This window comes from Amblyomma americanum, chromosome 5 (genome assembly GCF_052857255.1).
Source record: "Amblyomma americanum isolate KBUSLIRL-KWMA chromosome 5, ASM5285725v1, whole genome shotgun sequence".
Lineage (NCBI taxonomy): Eukaryota > Metazoa > Arthropoda > Arachnida > Ixodida > Ixodidae > Amblyomma > Amblyomma americanum.
Window position 1 is genome coordinate 74,635,148 of NC_135501.1, and position 20,938 is coordinate 74,656,085.

General features: G+C 43.7%; 1 protein-coding gene across 2 annotated transcripts in view; it reads left to right on the top strand.

Moving 5' to 3' along the window:
* Positions 1 to 868: 868 nt before the first annotated feature.
* The window catches only part of LOC144132550 (uncharacterized), a 49,200-nt gene continuing 29,130 nt past the window's right edge, over positions 869 to 20,938 (top strand). The window contains exons 1-5 of one of the 2 annotated variants that reach the window (XM_077665041.1): positions 869 to 971; positions 3,607 to 3,750; positions 8,530 to 8,731; positions 9,765 to 9,927; positions 14,256 to 14,359. In XM_077665041.1, the coding sequence (XP_077521167.1) occupies positions 920 to 971; positions 3,607 to 3,750; positions 8,530 to 8,731; positions 9,765 to 9,927; positions 14,256 to 14,359 (665 nt within the window). In that variant the 5' untranslated portion in view covers positions 869 to 919. The remainder of the gene's footprint in view (positions 972 to 3,606; positions 3,751 to 8,529; positions 8,732 to 9,764; positions 9,928 to 14,255; positions 14,360 to 20,938) is intronic. The other variant, XM_077665040.1, reaches the window with a different exon arrangement.

Consider the following 20,938-nt stretch of genomic DNA (forward strand, 5'->3'; position numbering starts at 1 on the left):
CATTTATGGAAACTGTAGTTAAATTGCAGAGTTTGTCTGTTTAAAGGGGCTTTGTTAAAAGCATGTTCGACTGGTCATTATAAAGAACAAAAATCACAAAGAGGACGGAAAAGTGAGTAGTAACGCCCTGAGTGGTCGACTGTGTTTGTCCAGTTTGTTTTTCCAGTTTTCCATTTTAATAAGTTGCTCCTTTGCTAAAATTTGGGTTCATAAAATGCATTACTTCAATACCCTCTTTAATGACGGCCGAGATTAATATAGCAATTATTGTTCATTCAAGCAAAATCATACGAAGCTTCAGAATTTCAGAAGGATCACTGGTTTCACATAAAGCGTTTCTTGTCTCTCTAAAATGGCTTTTTTCTCTCAATGTTGTGAACCTAACACCAATATTCACATTATTTTGTATGAAGTGCAAGCTCACCAGTGCTATCCCCTCAGCCCCGTCGCCAAACGTCAATATTTTGTTTTAGTAATCGTAACCAACGGCGTTCAGTGTTGATATTTCCGGTTTTCTCACAGGTCTGCACCCATTCTCGCCCTACCTACGATAATATAATAATGTTCCCATCGAGGCCAGCTCAAGACAATATGCAGACACCGTCGCTGAGGTTTCGCACCATAAATATGAGAACTACAGCCAGCATTGCAATCGAGCAATTCAAGTCTGTGAGACTTCATGCTCTTCTTCGGTCCGGAAGTAATTACAACCAAAATTGTCCCAAAGATACTAAATCATACCTTAATAGAGATTGATCCTCAAGCACACAAGTGCATTTATCTGCTTTCTAGAAAAATGCAGAAGGATCAATCTTTTAATCGCGAACTGTTGCTGATTTATGCATTTTTATCGCCTCAATCCAGGAGCAGCATCCCGATATGGCAGTATTGGATCTTTATCCTTTGCGTGGTTATCGTCATGCTCACTTTACTCGCCGCTATCGGCTTCACACTGCTGTCTCGAAAAGAAGGTAATAAAACTCTTTTTCGATCTTACCCCTATAGAGTAATTCTAGAGTGGGATTCCATACACGGCAGGCTAATTTATATGTACAGCCTTTGTCAAAATTTTAGGGACCAGAAAGTTTGCTTCTGCGCAACACTTCTTTGCTCGCAATGCATCTTCAGAGTCCCAAATCTCTTGAAGTTAAGAAGATTTTCAGTTCTGCCCCATGCCATGCGCAGGATTTCCATTAGTGCTAGAGCAGCTAACAGTATTGCTTAGATGCAAACTCTCTGGGCTCTAAACTTTTGACAAAGGCTGTACATTCAGGCATCGTAGTCTTTGAAGCGTGAAGCACGCAAATAACTTCCTTTAAATAAAAATAATGCGAGCATCGTCAAAATTTTATGTGAAAGATCGCTTTCTTTTATTTTATTATCCACGTGAAAACTACAAGAAAAGAAACGCTGTGTTTGCTACCACTCAGCATAATATTTTTCAAAATTTATGACAAATACAGAGTTCGCCAGAAAGGGAGTCACTACTTGATGCAAAACAAAAACAATGTATGGCACGTGGAGGTGAAATACCAACCGATTTGACATCCTGCTGAAATCAGACTCCTGCTTTTCACATAAGTCACTCTGCGTCAGTGTAGCCTCACCAAATGGTCTTTACCGATGCTTGTAGTATTATAGCAAAAGAAATTTTATCTTGTGACGTCCCCAATGCTCAATATTACGCGGGGTATTAATCATTTCATCATTGTATTTCATGCTCATAATCTAGTACAGGCCCACTACCTCTTCAATTTCGCTTTGTTGTAAAGCACTATCATTATTCCACTAAATGTTCCCTCAGAACATACCGCTAAACGTATATGTCTACTCAATGTTTGTAAGCACTGCAGGCTGCGATGCATTTGCAGTGGGCTCGCTGAAGATCAAAGCTGAAGAAATTAGTCATGATGTAGTCGTCTTAAGAGGCCTGCCACATTTGGCAAGACTCTTGGGTGATCGTTTTCAAATCATATACGCGTACCTGGTTAGTATATTAACGATACTTATTCTGATTTTTCACAGCTGATCAATTTTTGTAAGCTAATATCATATGTCGATTTATCGCTTTAGTGCTAAGCTTTTGCCGTTTTTTTTTTGTTTATAATTCACGAATCAGCCATCTAGCACTGCATTTCTCATGGACGAATTGGGGCTTAGACAAAAGCCGTTACGTTAAACCGGTGCGATGGCCTTGTGGTAAATCATCCGCCTGTAATTCGGGAAGTACTGGGTTCGATCAGAAGCGCCGCAGGGGTGTTCAATTTTCTAATGGGTACAAGAGTTCCATCGGCCTAGTGCTCGGCTAATTTTGGGTGAAAAGCTTGGAAAACGTCCTTTGAACTGATATGGTGGCCTTGTGGTGGCGCAGCCGCCTCGCATTCTGGCGGTTCTGCCGGGTACCCACCGATTTTCTAATGCGTACAAGATTTCCTCCGGTCTGGTGCTTGACTCTTCTCGGATGAAATGCTTGTAAAATGGCTTTTGTGTCATTTCACACTCCATGAAAAGAAAATCTATCTGCAAGACACCTAAATCAGCTGTGTACGGTAAAGCCCACTGTAGCATCCGCCTCACAATCGGGGTTGCTGGGTGCCATTCCTAGTGCCGCCGGGTACCTACCTGTTTTCTAGTAGCTACAAGGTTCTCCTCGGCTCTTCTGTAGTGAAATGCTTGGAAAAAGGTATTTGTACTGAAACTGTGGCCGTGGGGTGGCGCATCCGTCTCACATTATGGAGGTGCTGGATACGATCCTCATTGCTGCCCGTCACCAACTAGCTTTCTAATGGCCACAAGATTTACATCAGCCTCTGCTATTCTGACGTAAAATGATTGGAAGAAGGGCCTTTGACCAAAGCATTGCGTTGGCAGGTCAGTGGTTTGTTCCGTGTTTAAACGCCTAAAATAATACTTGTGCATTAACTCGCACTTGAGGGCCACGTATTTCATGTGTCGGTGCGCGGTATGTGGAGTCAATTTCCAGCCATATTCTTGCATTTGAAGAAAATGAAAGAAATGCACGCCTCGCCACTAGGATGTTGCGCGTCCGCGGCTGATAATAATAATAATAATTGGTTTTTGGGGGAAAGGAAATGGCGCAGTATCTGTCTCATATATCGTTGGACACCTGAACCGCGCCGTAAAGGAAGGGATAAAGGAGGGAATGAAAGAATAAAGGAAGAGAGAGGTGCCGTAGTGGAGGGCTCCGGAATAATTTCGACCACCTGGGGATCTTTAACGTGCGCTGACATCGCACAGCACAAGGGCGCCTTAGCGTTTTTCCTCCATAAAAACGCAGCCGCCGCGGTCGGGTTCGAACCCGGGAACTCCGGATCAGTAGTCGAGCGCCCTAACCACTGAGCCACCGCGGCGGGTCCCGCGGCTGAGCAATTGTACAAAACTCGTGTTCACATGCCGCTTCATGAAATAACGCGAAACTCCATAACTCGTAATTTACACAATCAATCATTGCGAGTCAGTAATTGCGATGAATAAATATATTTCCCTTCCGTCTTGCCGTGAAGTATAAATGCAAAACCTATCTCAGGTATCTTAATCCGTTTGTGCAAAATATCCCAACGTCATCGTTTTCTCTCACTTTCTCAGATGGCGAAGAAACAGATGATTACGATGAGGAACGTAGGAGTACTCCAGGCAGTGGTGGAGGGCGCCCGGTCAACCCTGTGATTTACATCAAACCGCATCAAACCACCAGCCAGGCGCCCCCTTCACAGACGACGACGCAAATCGGTACACTATTCGGTTCTTCTCACCTCCTGTGTGATTTTGCAGCTTGATCGAAAAATATCACTACAAGGCACTGTAACTTAAGCCAGGCCTGTTCCGTTCCTCAGTGCTTTCGCAGCGGTGAATTATCCTTGCTGTCCGTGCTTGAGAAGCCCAAGGTTCATCGGTTTTCCTCAAGTAACCCATTTCAGCGAATATTCAGATTAAAGCAGCATTTGAGACTCAACTGTTTCAAGCAGCGTAATTCATGCCGCGTTTTTAAAACACTGCCGCATGAAAACATTCGTTTAGCCATTCTAAATAAAAAGTCGTGCTTACCTTTCACAGCAATAGCTGAAACCTGTGTGTAAAGTCTCCTGGTTCGATCCATTGCAGTAAACAGAGTAATTTGGAAATAATTTTCTGCTAAAGACTGCGCCCTAGGCAGCACCGGCGCAAGTAAAGCCGGTGGGAATCTCTGGAAATGCCTCTCGATGCATGTTAATATATCCCGAAACCGCGGGAAAAAGGGCGAGGAGGGGTGCATTTTGGTTTAATAATCTGACCAAGCTATTCGGTTTGTACGGTTCATTGACCCACGAAAACGTTAGCACTTCGATGTGCCACGTACCAATGTCAGCCCTCATATAGTATTCTACCTGTCATCATTCCCGTGTGATTAGAGCGAAGCTAGCAAATGCGGTCTCATCATATATTGTCACGTTGTGGTGAAGGCACAACGGCAGTCAAAAAGACAATGGTAAGGGCTTCGAAATGAAACTATTTATTGGGCGGATAGGCGCCCAAAACAACAAACAACAAACAACAAACAAAAAACAAAAAACGTGCTCGGCGGTCGTCCAACAGAATGCATACCGCTCTTGTCCGTGCTCAATTTGAAGCTGCCTAGGAACCACCGATTAAGGTTAGGCGCCAAAGCAACTAAAGCAATCTGGAATAGTTTGGAAGCCGTTGCGCGTGAATTCAATCATTCGGGATGCATCTCGTCACATCTCGCGTCACAAACAAAATGGTAAAGCCGTGTGCCAGTGGTTTGAAGCCTGCATAAACTGTACAAAGATTCGCACCTATATTTCAGTAATATTCATACATTGCCGTAGAGCACGCGCCGATCTATAACGCGCTGTAGACGTAGATGTTCTACGTCTTATGAAATAATTGTGATATGAACATGCTGGACCAAGCATCTCAATCATAAAAGAAAACGTTGGAGGACTACTATCCTATGTGCATGACTTGACGCGATACCGTATGCTGTTTGGTGCGTCATCTTACTCTGATTCGTCTACTTAGGTTCTTTGACTCATCTGCTTTCTATTCTGAGCAGTTCGACATTTGAACGAATTTTCAATTTTTAATTGTTTCTATTAAATATTTGCTGAATTGCACAATCTAAATTTTCTTAATTACCATAATCAAGCATGCGCTTTTAATTCTGACTCTTTTGACACCTGTTCACCTCACTGTATCTACTTTTCTTTACATTTTTTTATTTCTTAGAATGATTTCATTCACTCGTCATCGCCTATCACACACCAATCAATCTTCAATCACTAGAAGTACAAATTATTATGACAAAAAATTGGAGCGCAAAACCAGACGAGGGCAGTGAAAGAAGACGAGAGACAGACAAGTACTTATTTTCAACAATTTATTGCGAACCGCGAGAAGAATGTAAAGGATTATCGTGGCCGGTCATCACACATGCGCATTCCGCAAACCAATCAATGACGACGCAAGGATTTTAATTCCTTGAGAGATAAAGCAATGGGCGGCTTGGACGCGCAGTTTTCTCTTAAACTATCTATGATCTCTGCCTCAATAATTTCACGCATTAGTTGGCAGGTACTTCTGGTGGCAATGGTGCATTCTTTGCTGAAAGGCACGCAGCTCGATTTTGCACAGGGTTCTCCAATCAGCCTGGAACTCAGTACATCACTGGGGTCATTACTTTATTTACGCTTTCTACAGTGCACGTCCAGTAACCCTCCGCACTTTCCCCTTACATTTCTACAATGTTCACTGAGACGGTCGTTAACACACACCCCACTTTGTCCCACATATGTCTTACCACATGAAATCGGTAGATTATACATGACCGATTCCGCACATTTGACGAACTTGTCCCTGTGCCGCTTCTTGCACCCAAGCTTGTGAGAGTCGCCTGAGTGACTCATTTTGCAGTTTTCGATGCTTTTCCGGAGCAGCAAAAATTACTAGGACGTTCACCTTTTGCCCAAATCTTCTTTAGTCAATGGGACAAGCCGTGTATGTACATAATCACCGCTTTCTCGTGCTTACCAACAGGAACCTGGAAGGTGACAGGTTGTGTTGACCGAGGCCGAGGCCTTTGTCAGGTGCGTGGACGCCTTTAGCCTCCACCCCCTCTTAGACTGTGTCTAAGGAAACAATAAAGAAAGAAATATCCGTTTAAGAATGCCTTTCGCGACGCTGAGAAGTACATGTGTGGGATACCCAGAAACAGACAGTCAGAGGATTTGTTCCGCCAAACTGGCGGCCATAAGTTCTGAACTTGCTCCCCTAATTTCTGGTAGAAACGTAAGGGAAAGTACGGAGGGTTCCTAGACGCGCACTTTAGAAAGCGTGAATGAAGTGATCACCCCAGTGATGCACCCAGTCCGGCCAGAGTGCCGAACCTTGTGCGAAATGTGGCTGCGTGCCTTTCTGCAAAGAATGCACCAGTGTCACCATAAGTACCTGCCAACTAATGAGTGAAATTATCGAGGCAGAAATCATGAATAGTGTTTTTGTGCTTTATCTCCAAAGGAATTACAATACTTGCGTCGTCATTGATTGGTTTGCGGAATGCGCATGTGTGATGACCGGCCACGATTAACCTTTATATACTGCTTCGTGGTTCACAATTGTTTGTTAAAAGTTAGCGCTCGTGTGTCTCTGGTCTTCTTTCACCGTCCTCGTGTGGTTTTTCGCTTCAAGTTTATATCATGTCTCACCAACACTCCCAAACTACCACTTTCTTCACAAATTATTATGATAAAATTTTTTTTACTCAACCCTCGATTGCTTCCGACACGCTGTGTTGACTACTACCACGCCGACGACTTTTCGACCGAACGAGTAATATACGCTATCGCTCAAACGCGGTACTTATTACAAGTGACAAGAGCGCTATTATCAACTGATGACTCAACTTGCTGGCAGGCAGAAGAGATGTTATATAGAGGGCAAACGACTAAAACTACGCATTCCGTTCCATAACAAGCAGGGCGCCGAGTTCCCGCTGCAAATCAGTTGAGAAGTATTGCTCACAGCTTCCAAAAGTAGTTATCTCAAATGTGACAGTATGCCTCTAGATCTGAAAATATTCCTAAAAAAGAAATCTCCGTGTTTGCAAGTTTTTACAAACACCACTGCAGTCTGTTTATATCAATTAACGCCATACTGTGGTGACTAATGTGTCAGAACCACCGGCGGTAAAACTTGCCATCGCAATTTATTCTTTGCCGTCGCATTGACAACTGCGTTTTCAGTGGAATGTAATCAGATGGAATATTCAAATATATTTTACCTCTCCTCATGAGCCTTAATAGCGTTCTAATCAACGCCGCCTTGCTGATATTGAAAACTATACAGGGATATTAAAGCCTGCTGTTTGGTTTATGTCTGGGGGCTTAACTGAAGATCTGACTGTGTAACCCCAAGGCTGCAACTGCTGCCCTCCAGATCGCTACCACAGAAAACATGTCCGCAAGCAGGATTCACTTGCTAAAATCGAATATAAAATGCATGCGTTTAATGGTTATCCTAGAAATACGGTACTACACAATGAAATTAGTATCGCTTAGAGCACGAAGTGCTCGAAAATCTATTCTCTCATTTGCGGAAGGCAAAGTAAGGGATTACAAGCAATGAATCGTCCTCACCTGCCAGCCATTAGAGCGGGTGCTCAGAAGCACTTATGAGGCGGGGGTGCGCACAAGATAAGGCTTAATAGCAAGTGGTGCAATCTCGACACCCGTCAACACCCGGTGCACGTGGCAGAGAAGAATAAAAACTTATGTGGCCAGATAGGGAACGGCGGTGAGTTTCTAACAGTACGCACACGGAATGGGATAAACGTAAGAATGTATTGTATAGAAGTTCTTGTCTAGAGACACTACTAAAGTGACTCGGTACAAAGCTGAGAACAACTGAGAGTATACGCAGCAAGGCTTTGTTATCAAATTCAACCCTGTCAATTCCTGGAATAGTGAAAACATTCTAGAGCCAATGAACGATGCAATATACATCACACCTAACTGTAGGCACGGAATCAATATATGTTACTTCAAGCGTTATGCTTCGATTCGAAGGACGATTACTTGTAACAAAACACGCATTTGACAAAGCTTCAGGTCAGCTATAATTATCTACATTCTATGCACGTACTAGTAAATGCGAGTTGATCTTACTCTCTTTAACTTCCTTAGCCTTGTACTCGCTTTTAGGGACAGAAATTTCATTTTTACATTTCTCTCTATCTGTCGTCAACACCCTGCAGAGAGTTCATTTCAGCATCGGGCCATGTTCTCTTCATCAAGCAACAGGTGTGTTTGTGCATGTTCACAGAAACATGCAGCTATCCGCTACAATAGTGTATAAATCGGCTCGACACGTAAGTTATAAATGAAAGTAGTTCGTTCCACCTGCACCTCAAAATAGCGTCGTAATAAGTTGCTACCATGGCCGTGAATACGTGGCTCCTAAAATTAGAGCACGTGCTTTTATTTACCAGTGTGTGTACCGGTGTCTCCTCCACAGTGTGTACTACGAGCAACTGCGAGCAGAGCCGACTTTTTCCCGAAGACAGTCTGTGCGACTTCGTCTTCTGTGTTTCGCTGTACATCAAGAACCCCACGAACAAATTTGGCGTGCAGGAACAAAACCAAGTTTCTCGGCAGCCTTTCTTCGACACAGCCCAGACCGCTACGTCCACTCGTTACGGAATGTCCATCGATCTCAGGTCTGTCTACGAACAACGTAAAACTGTTCTACTGCTGAATAGCCAACTCCTAAAGAATCACTTATGATGTAAGCTTGCAGCTCTCTGTAGATATTCGCTGTACGTTTATGAAAGCAGTACCTTTCCGGTTGTGGCTTCTAGGTTGGTAGCGACGCCTAGCGGAGACAGCGCGGCAGACCACATTCCCCCCCACAACCGTTCCAAGGGCGCTCGAAAACACGCCTATGAAACGCATACTAATTATTTTTGCAATAGTATAACATGGCTAATCCGCACAAAATCTGGGCGTCGCTCAGAAAGTGAAGGCATTACCAAATTCGTGATTGGTCATTACGATGCGACGTCATCGAAGGCGTGAAAATAGGAAATGCTAAGCAGTAACAGTGTGTACTGCTTTCAACTGCACCAACTACACTAGACCAGAAAAAGAATGCAACTCGAATAGAATTTCAGTAGAATTGCAATGCTTTTGGATGACTCGCTTGTAAGTTCCTGAAGGGGCCCGGTAATTTATCTGCTGGAGATTAAGTGAAAAATGTCATATTGTTGGCATTAATTCCTCTTTTGGATTCTGACGTATAAATTGCGGAGTTGCAACAATAATTGCGCCATCATAATCGGCAAAGTAGACGCCAATGGCGGGCGTCATCGTTTTGGAGGTTATGCGGTGTGGCGGCTCGTCCATTACCGTGGCCTCTGAAGGTTTAGCCGCCACAGGGCAAATTTGAAACTTTCCGACCGCACTGCGTACTGATTCAAACCGCTGGAGCGTTCAGGTTGAGTGGCATCGGCTGGCGAAAACGTAGGGAGTCGCTCAGCGACCTCATACACCTCGTCTATTTAAATCGTAAAAAGAACAAAGTACATAACTAAATTTTCATAACAGTTTGTTCATTTACACATTTAATGAATACCCTGCGGTTGTCCTGCGAAGAAACGTTTTCTGCCTAGCTACGCCCAGTCCTCGCCTATAGTCCGACGATGGAGCCCTGTCATTTTACATCAGCAAATGCATTTTTCTTTTTTTTTGCAGCAACGCAAAAGTATTGAGCCGCGCCCTCGCTACTCAAGAGGGAATTGAAGACTATGAAAGTTACTGGGGCGTCAAGGTTTTCGACTGGGGTTTCTTGACCGTCAATGAGTTCGAGGCCTATAGGCTTACCCAAGAGATTGTGGATGCTATGAAAATTCTTAAGGTCAGTGCTTCCAGTGAAATTCTATGACCAGTACTAGCACTATGTCCCTGTGTGATGCTACGGAGCGCATCTGGGAACTATATATGCACACTGATCACTATTATTTTTATATATACTTATACAGCGACAGCCAGTGAAAAGGCGTAATGAGGAGTCATAAATATAAGTTTGCGCACGCTTTATGCTTCTCGCACTGCATTTTCTTCCTCTGCTTTAACAAGGTTTAGCGCAGTATGCAGATCGAAAAAGTCTACATTCTCAATTTAGTGCACCGTTGTGGACAACTTATCACACCAGTGAGCTCAAGAATCTAACCCATTGGCGTCAGTTATCCTTTCATGAGCCATAATTCTACTTATTTAGCGGTTTATGAAATCAAATTAAACAAGTTTTCTCAGAAATGTGCGTTTGCGGGTAAAATATCGCAAAAAGATAATGAAGGCGAATATTTTCGCAACCCTAATACCTTCATCAGGTCCGGTTTTTTCCAAAAAATGTTCCTTTATTAGCACACAGCGAATTAAGACTTGGCTTAACTTTAGCTCTATAACTTAAGCTCCGCCCTCTACTTTTGTTCAAAAATACTGGCAACTTTATCTCTATAACTTAAGCTCCGCCCTCTACTTTTGTTCAAAAATACTGACCCAGAAAAGTCGAAGAAAGAATTCATCATATTATTTCATTTTTACCTATAAGCAGATATGGTTTCCTGGAGCTCACCAGCAGAACGCCTCTGCCCAAAAATGTTAACCATAGGGGTGCCAATATTCAAGACTCATACCACTGCGGTAACAAGAAGTTAAGCTGGTTTAAAGCTGGCAGGCCCTGGACGCTGATAAATTTCAGTGGCCGGATATCGAAATGAGAGGGACACTTAATCTGTTCCTTAAGGATATGACGCGACAGCGCTAACAGTTATTTCTGCTCTTTTTTTTAATTTGTACTTATTTCAAAGTACACTTTCCCAGAAGTCATTTTCCATGGAGGTCATCACCCTAAGGGTCTTGACCATCAGGTCTTTACCCTAAAGGCTTGTGGGCTACTATCGACGACCCAGTTTATGTTAGAGCAGACATTCCCAAATGTCTACAGGCTCAGGCCGCGCTCGTTGATGAGTGTCCGGTAGAGGTAAAAAAACAACGGTGCGGTGCTCCCCGCTCCAAGCTGCGAGGCAGCTATTGTCGCATGGTGCGTCGCACCCCAGTAGTGTGCACGAAATGACAGAAATATGTTGAGCCACCGCGGCGAGAGTGTTTACGGTTTCGAAACTCTAGAAACTTATATGTCCTTTACTAACTGCTGGCAACGAACCTGTAGTTGCATTCAGGCACCTATTGGTAACGTTTTATAAGTATGAAAAGTTTTCAATCAATTTACAGGTTTACATGATTCGCCTCTTTTTTGGCGTCCGCCACACTGGTACTACTAGTCCGCAAAAAGGTACTCAAAAACAGCATTTTGAAAAATTACTCTCGGGGATCCTTTGGAGCTCACGGTATATATGGATGTGTTCAGAAGAGAACTGTAATCGAGGTTGCATCATAATAATTGTTTGCAATAAATTTTTATAACTACTGTGAAAAAGTACCAACACAAAGGAATTGCATCAGGTTTGAAAGAAATGGTGTAGTTTTGTTGGAAAAAAATTTACGCACAATACCTGAAAATTCTAGCTTTTGCGATTTCCTAAATTCACTGATTTGGATGCCCGAAGAAAGAAAAATTAACTTGTTTGGAGTCTGAATATCTTTTCAGCAATTGTGACCAAAATTTTCTATTGGAAGCAGGACAAAACGACTATTTGGCTACTATAATTTCGCAGTAAAAATCGCAAACAATAATGAAAAGTAATGCATTCGATAAAAGGCAGTTTTAGGAGAGTGATTCTGCCATTTCTAATTCTGTAGGAAGAAATTCTGACTGCTTGATTGTTGAGATTATATTAAATTAGGCGTTTAAATTATCTGGAGCCTTAAAAATTCGAAAAAAGCGATCTGTCGGGAAGATTCATAAAAAACATCGGCGATTTTCATTTATTTTTTTCTGAAAGACATTTAGTTCCTGGTAACACTAGATCAAGAAAAAAGTGCTGCATAATGTAGTTTTTAACCCCGAAATTAAAGACCTAACGCAGGCCATGTGTCCTTCAGTTGCCAATAGTAGATAGTGTATGTTAAAAAGAGTGGCGCTCACTATTTCGGCTTCGAACTGAGTGCACGAGATTGCAATTAAGGTTTGCCTTCTTGCATAGTGTAAGAAAATAGTTTGTAAGCATTGTTTTCCTCCTTAGTCCTGTTTTAATTACGTTTCACGTTATTCTCCTTTATTTCCCGTAATTTCTCTATGTCTAGCTAATGCCAGCAAAAAATTCTTTCTAACCTGAAGCTTTTATGTTACTTTGCTGTTTAGCTCTTCCGAGTACTCTTCAATTGTTATATTGCATTACTTATCGTCTCTTAATGAATCATATACCACCACCGACTGCCAATGCAAATTACTATTTATTCGTTTTAAGAAAGGCGACTTTTTTGAGGTACACAGCTACTTATGTACACAGCTACTTATGTCAATAAACAACGTGAAAATTCCTTCAGCCACCAATCAGTCGCGCAAACGGAAACTGCTGTCCGCGTCCCGTGGATTCAATGTTCTCCACTGTTGACTCCATGCTTTCTGAACACTCAGTGACACAGAATGACACAATAAAACATTGTGCTCTGCGTGTCGTGGGTGACGTAATTAAAACTGGACATGAAAAAGCGAAACTTTAATTTGTCCTAATTTTATGCAGGCTCGAACAGGCATATTAATCACGCTGATAGCTCTTTGCTGTCAGTAAAAAAACTTCGAAAGGGGATGTTTCAGATCTACCGATAATGTGTTTGCTTCAGCGTGAGATAAAACGATTACAACTCTCCTATTTCGCCTCTCTGATCCCAAAAGAAAAAAAATGTTCAGAAACCACGATTCCTTGTAGCTGCAAAGTGTAGAATATTTTTTCGCCGTCTGCCGAAAGTTGTGATGTGATCAGGATGCTGATGCTGAGAAAGTTGATTTTTATTTGTCAAAATAACTTCCTACTTGCCTAAACTTGGTATTTAGTTGTATTAAGGAATGCGAGCTTTAAATACAATATAGATTTAAAATGTATGGCTTGGAAGAAAATATATGGCGAAATCACTTCCCTATTACGCCCTTTTTTACGGGTGTTTAAAATTATTTCTCAGTTAAAGAGATCTTATTAATACGCAGATATTTCCAAACGCCCACGGCACACCCTAAAGCTTTTTTTTCTTTTAAGTGTCATAGATTAGCAATTAGGCCAAGTGTGGGGGTATTTCCTGGCACACTGTTTCCAACTTTGTTATTGATTTGTGAGCAACAAAGCGAATTTATTGGCATTTTTCTAACTTTTGATGGCGCGGCAGGTCATTAAAAATGTCTGCTTTTTCTTAAAACTTTCTCAAAGGTGAAATTACGATAAATTTCCATAAGAAACGACCTAACTAGAAAACATTATTCTGTCATATATTTTCTTCCAGGTGGTAAATTTGAAATATAAATGCATATTAAAATCAGCAATTCATGGCTTACCTGCTTTCTACTTTTTAGCAAGATACGTTGCTAAATTACTGAACAATTTTTAACACTCTCATTCCCCCTTCAGTAAATCGATGTAAGCGTGGAGAGCTAGTGAGATGGCGCAACTGGCCCATTCTCACTTATATCTCTGTTAGCAACTGACGAGGCCTAAATTCGCTGCACTAAATGTGCGTGCCATGCATCGACCTAACAATAGCATAAATTTATCCCTTCGACGGGCGCTCGAAGTAATTCTTCATTTGGTCACGATGCACCGAGCTGCCGCCTTCCGCCTATACTCACACATTTCCGTGAGTTCTCTTCTCCTCACCACAGAAGGAAGTAGTTACACATGACATATCAAATTGGTCATGTCTCATTGTATCAGATACGCGTGGTTTGTAGGTGCGAGAACGGATAAAACTGGAGCTGGTAACAGCCGCTCATAACCGTAGCTCCAGTTATAAATAAGAAACGTCTTGCGCGCTCAACCAGTCTCAATGAGAAACAAACATCACTTTTTTCTAAAGTTCTCATTGAATTTTCTACGTCTAATAAATAACAGACAATATAGATCAATGAAGAAGCAAATCAGAGAATTCTAGAGTGACACTGACTCCTTCCTTTCGTATTGAGCGCCCAAAAGAATAATATAAATATAATTTTTACACTGAAGGTATATTTTCTCAGCGTTGTTGGAGTATGGCTTTTTAAGAAAACCTTCGCCTGTTCATTTTTCTCGACAGAAAATGCACCGGCATGGATCCTCGAAAAGTGGTCAAGTTGTTCACACATTCCTTGGAATCTACTTCAAAATGGACCTCTGCGAGATGGTGGCGCACCATATAAGGTGATTTTCATATCAGTGCACTATTGATATTCTTGATCGGCAGTGCGACGCAATAATATTCAGCTACTGCATCGAATTCATAAGGACAACTGTATCGATGTCACTGAAAACAACCGTTTACGTACGCTTATGAGTGGTGCACACTGAAAGGGTCATAAATTAACGTGCTAAAAAAAGGATACGACCTAATCTGTGTACTGCACAGCGAGTTGTATCAATCATTTGTGAGCCGAAAGGTTTTTTTAAATACATTCCAATAAAAAGAAACGCCAGAAAAGCCATATCTCACAATTAACCTGACCCATGCTTATGGGTTGTCTCAATAAATTGAGGGTCTTTTTGCCTAACTAAATTCAGGGTTATTGGCATCCTATTTGTTCGTCTACGGCGGCAACGAGACATAAGGTCGTCACTACTTTGGAAAAATCATTGAGATGCGTTATATAGCGCGGATGTCCTAGTACAGAATCAATGAAGAACTTGCCAGGAGGTCATCTTGCTACTGACTTGCCTAATATCATTTTTGAAGCACACCTGCATGTCACCTCTGTTCTCGAAATTTTTTAGAAAACGGACTCTCAACAGGTAATCGCAGCGACCGCCATTCAACAGATTAGGCAGGCGTGCGTCATAAAACATTGGTGGCCATACTTTCCAGATACTCCGATGAATTTCCAGCAAGAAAAATGCTAGAGGGTGGGAACGGAACTGAATATGTTTTTTTCAATTTTTATCCTTTGTAAAAACAATTGCATTTTTAGCTGCATTATGTTACCTCGGATAAAATTCATGCAATATAGCTTCTGTGTACCCACCCTAAGTTAGTCGTCTATAATTCCAATATGCGACAGCGTCTCACAATAGCACTTCTTGCAAATATCTGAAAGAACTGACATTCAGTACGCCATTGCTGTCCACGCGCAGTAATCTACGCTGCTACATATTGCCACGGACGGCGAATACGAAGCAGTAAATGTGGGAAAGGGACGCAAGTTGTGTCTATTGGACACTATCGAAACTCACTTGGTACGCCTCGTACGCCTGGCGTGAACCGGCCTTGAGTAAAGTTTTTGCGCCCACAACAATTTGTAGGAGGTACTGGGTACGCCATAATCAACAACGGAGCATACGCCTGTACCTCGCCGGAGTCGACGACTTTCCAGGTGCCACCTCCCGTGTCCGAGATGTCGATAAATGGAGAAGCCACACCCAGGCCTGCATTCAGCAGCTCCTGGCCGCACTACCGTGAACACTACGCTTTCTCGAGCGCATCTCATGAGGATGTGGGCGAGTGGCTCACGATTACCAAAATGCAGATGTGATTCGCAGCATAAATTAAAAAAACATACAGAAGACGAGAAAGAAACAAGACAGGACAATGCTTTTAGAATTTTATCTTTAAACCATGGCCATAAATTTTAATGGTTGTTTTTATACCCAAAAGGCTGGCGTCTACATTGGTTCTTCAGTATCTCTTATAATGTGTGACATCTTTCTTTGGTTCGTTGATAAGCGCATTAAAAATTAACTAAAGGGCCTTCATGTTAAAAAAATAATTAGATATGTCGATGATTACTTGGTGACTCTTGACAAATCGCATTTCCCTTGAAGACGCAGTTGCATAAATTATCATCGGTTTTAAAGCCGCATAAGGATGTTTAAAGTATAGAGCATACAGTATGTAGATCTCAAAATTTTTTTTAATGCCAAAGACATCTGCTGGAAGTCTAATCCTACGTCACAAAAGGTCCTTCTTCCTCTTAACGGCGCTTATTCTAAAATCATTAAACGCGGGATTGCCATGAACTGCATCAACGCCGCCCTGAAAAGTCGAGCCGCTACGCACGCCTGGTTTCTTTGATGATTGTATTTGAGCTCTTTGTGAGAGCCTAATGCAGCAAAAAAAAAGAAGTAAGGTAGCGGATGATAAAGAAAAGAAACAGAAAAACACTCAGGTAATTCCGTTCCTACATAAGATTTCCCACAACCAGAAGAAAATCGCCGGCCTACACATCGTTAACGTTGTATTTTCGGCACCATGCAGACTGTCAAAAATTTCCCCAATGATAACAAGAAAGGAGGAGGCACGGTGTAATATTAAGCACGTCACAAAGTTCACAGAGAGTGTAACAAAAGTCGTTTATAGCATTCCGATCACGTGTAAAAAGTGTGCATTGGCCAAACAGGGCGTTCTTTTAATTAAAGAGCGCTAGAACACTCAAATCTTGTAAAGGATGGTATCAGCGGCCATCTTGCTGTACATTATCGGACTTGCAATTGCAAACCTGTGTTTAACACAGCGCAGTTTCTTCGTTACGCCAAGGATAAGCTGCATCTTGAAAATATCGAAGCCTTTTTTATTAAGAAAGTTGGCCGCAATTGCGTCAGCGCGCCTTCACTGTCATTTCTGGAAAATGAAATTGCTTTTTTCAATGAATGTGATTAGCTTTTACCTCAAGATGACTGAATGATTTAAACCTCGAAGTTTTTCAAATAAAATCAGCAGGAAATAGCAGCCCAGTCCTGTCTTGTTTGTGTTTTGGCTTCTGTATGCGTTTTATTTATGTGAGAATCTTGTCTGCATTATGGGTAGTAACCAACTGGCCCGAACCACCATGCTACTACACCCAGGAATGAGCCCCTATAATAAGTGGGACACAAACGACCAGCTAAGAAACGTGGTTTAGTGATTCGTCCGCGAATAAGAAGAGGGCCAAGCAGACGCTGGCTGACCGGGCTCAGCTTCCCGGTGAGAACTGCACACAGTATATTAAACCAATACTCAAATTCTGCAAAGTAGCCTCACCTATTATGTCGAACGCGGACAAAGGAGGTCATTTGCTTAATGGCTTCGCTGAAATCATCTATACATTTTTCAACACGGACAGCCTGAACTCCGTCTCCGATGTCGCGCAGCACTGCCGAACATTTTGAACAAAAGCCGCTACAAGTGACATTGCTTCCGCGAGTGATCTCGCTTCTACTATCCGCCAGATTGTTCCGGACGAATTGTCCCGCTGCCAGACACCACCTCGTGACCACACGTTAACCTCTCTGCAGCGGATGGCGAAGCCGTTTTCAGTCAACAGAACGGACTTTGCTGCACTCACAGCGCCTCAGTATTCTTGACCACGCACCGTTCCGAGGTCGCACCAGGAGCAACGCTACTGCAAGCGGCCACCGCCTTTCCACGACAAAGAACGGTGTAGTGCCTTCTCAGTTGGTCCCGGCACCGATCAATGCTACCAGGCGTGAACCTTTGAACGGCCACCCATGTTTTCTTTCTCTGCGGGGATCTTGTACATATTGCAAGAGTTTGCCACCGCCGTCGACCTTCTCGATGCGGGCCATCAACCTTCGCAGCACGACCGGCCTACCAGAATGCATCTGCCACGACTGGCTATACGTACCTCCTTCAACAGAACTTCGGCACACCACCCTTCGGATTTCTTTTCCGGCCACAGATCGGAGTGTGACTCCTCGTCCCGCACTCTGCATACGGCGGTCTTCACCACCTCGTCGCCGGTCCTTGTTGCCTCGTACGGGAAACTAACCAGCTCAAACGATGTAGGCGAGTCCGCTGGACGTCTGCTCTGTTTCGATATTTCTCCTCCTGTTTCAATATTTAACACACTTTGTGTGGCCGTTAACGGCATGTCTACGTTAGCTCTCGTTGATACAGGTGCAACTGTGTCTGTGATCAGCAGGAGAACTAAGCGCTTCTTGGGACGCAAAGTTATGTTTAAATGCGATGAACATTGAACGTTTTGTGGCGTGAGTGGCGAGCCGTTGTTTTCTCTGGGAGAGTGTAATCCGGATGTCGAATAGGGTGGAGTCGTTTTGCTAGCAAAATTCTTCATTGTTGCTAGCTCTGTCCGTGACGTCATTTCAGGAATGAACTTTCTGAAGCTGTGTGGAGCAACAGTCGACTATGGAAAGGGCGAAGTTTATTTCGAGCCTATGATTGTGCCCAGCCTCATACAAACTTCGTGTGACGCAGCAACGGTGCTCCTTGTATCCCATGACACTGTTGTGCCATCGCGTACTGTATTGTGCATCCCGGTATTCGCTGCATCTGCCAACCGTGAAAAGTTCGAAGCTCAAGTGTAACACATACGTTATACCTGTTTGAGGCGCAATGGTATAGTACCGTACTTTCTTGTATCCGTTGTTAAATGCAGCACATGGTCATGGACAACTAATTCATCACCTCAAACCGCCGTTCTGCCGAACGGCTTGAAACTCGTTCTGTGTGAACTCTATGCCCCTAGAGTTATGGCGTCTGTCGCAGCTGCCACGGCTGGACCTGTTCAAGAGTCCAGAGCTGAACGCAGAATACTTGGCGTGATCAACGAAATGCTCTGCGCAACTCTACGCCGCTTGCTATTTAGTGGACCACCCTTTATTCCCGCGTCTCAAACCCGTCACACTATCGACAGCGTATAAATGCCATCGCCAAAAAGGAGGTATACCCTTTGCCTCGCATAGCCCCTCTGGAGCGTCTTACTTTCCCTGCGTAGATCTGTGATCACGTTCCTGGCAGATACCGGTGCATCCGGCAGACGAAAAAAAAACGGTTTTTTTAACGCCGGATGGCATCTTTGAATTTGATGTGATGCATTTTGGAATTTTCAATCCACCGGCAACCTTTCAGATATTTGAGGACGCGGTATAGCGCGGCATGAAATTTGACGTTTATCTGTGCTATCTTGGTGACGTCGCAATTTTTTATAAACTGTTCGACAAGCAAACTACCGCTTCCCTGGTGTATTAGACTGCTTGCATAATGCCGGCCTGTTCTCAATTCTAAGGAGTGGCGCTTTGGCGAGCGCCATAGTTGGTGCTCGGCCGCCTAGTCGATGAAACAGGCCTGAAGCCAGATCGTCAGAAAACGACGGTGTGTAATCCTTTCAAGCACCACAGACAGTCAAAGGGGTTCGCAGTTTCTTGGGGTTGTGTTCCTAATTCCGGCGTTATATCACTGCTTCGCCTTTATTGCCTATCCGTGCCTTCGTCACAAAGGAACTTCGTTTAAATGGACTCCCTCGTACGATGCCTCCTTCTGCCAGCTGGAGTTTCCTTGACGTCACATCCCGTCCTCCGGCATTTCGAGCCCGGCGCGCCAACAGAAGGTCATACTCATGCTAGCGGTGTTGGCATCGACGCTGTTTGGATCAACGCCCCGATGATTGGAAGCACGTTACTGCATACGCCAGCCGCTTCCTCAACAAGCTAGAACGCAACTACACTGTTACCGTACAAGAATGGCTTGCTGTGATCTTCGCCGTGGAGAGGTTCCAATCATATCTGTATGGCTGCCCATACACCATTGTGACTGATCATCACTCCCTCTCCTGGCTCGTCAATATCCGATATCCATGCGGTCGCCTCGCGCGCTGGGCCCTGCGTCTACAGGAGTCTGACTCCAAAGTCGTATACAAGAGCGGGTGGCAACATGCCAATGCACGCTGTCTTTCACGAATCCCGCTTCCCTCAACCGAATGTGACAGTGACAACTTAGACCATTACTACTCAGCCATCGTTTCAGAGTGGCTTGATGTCTAGGTGTTTAAACCTAAGGGGCGTGAATATCCGGCTCCACAACCTTTATCTGCCTCCGCGCATTATTAGGGAGTTGCAGGCGATTTTTGTATACACGACGTTCTGTCATGGAACAAGAACTAATTTTATGTGGGCCCACGATACATGATCGTTGCTCTAACGGCTCTGTGCTCTTTCATTTTGCGTGTCATGCACTACGACCCTGCCTGCGGACATCTGAGATGGAATGGCAAACTCCAACAAGCCTAACAGTGGCTTTACTGGTCGAAAATGTGTTCCACGACAGAGCGATACATGGCCATTTGCACGCAGTGTCAGCGGCACAAACACTCTACCGTCGCTTCACCTGGCACACTTCACCCTGAGGCGCCCGACAGCAGCCCGCTCGAGCAGATTGGAAATGTTCTGCTCGACCCTTTTTCCCAAATCGCCAAAAGGCAATCGCTGGATCCTAGTGTGTGTGGGCTACCTTGCACGTTATTGTGAAACGGCTGCTCTGCCAGCGGCTACCGCGGATTAAGTGCCGCTATGTCTTATGAACTCTGTCCACTTACGGCATCGACCACTGCGAGTGGTAATCATGACCTACACTGCCAGTTCACATCAAGTATCATTGAAGAGCTGCTACGTTTGTACACGGTTACCTACAGGCACTCAACGCCATGTCACAAACGGTTTGACGGAACGCACAAACAGAACATGCTTGCCATGTATGTGGACTCTTCATCATGAGGACTGGGATACCTACTGCCCTTCGTCACATAAGCCTTCAATACCGCCGCATATCAAAAAACCGGATACAGTCCATTCTGCCTCTTGTACGCTCCCTCTCCTCGCTACATCCTGGACACCATCGTACCATTTTCTACAAGTGACAATCTTTGCATCGCCGAGATCCTTTCTTTACTTGAAGGAGCTCGTCGGATTGGCTACATGTGATCCTTCGCTTCTCAAAAGCGCTTCACGGATGGCTGCGATAGCCACCGCCGGCATGTGGCGCCCCCACTCGTTTTTCTT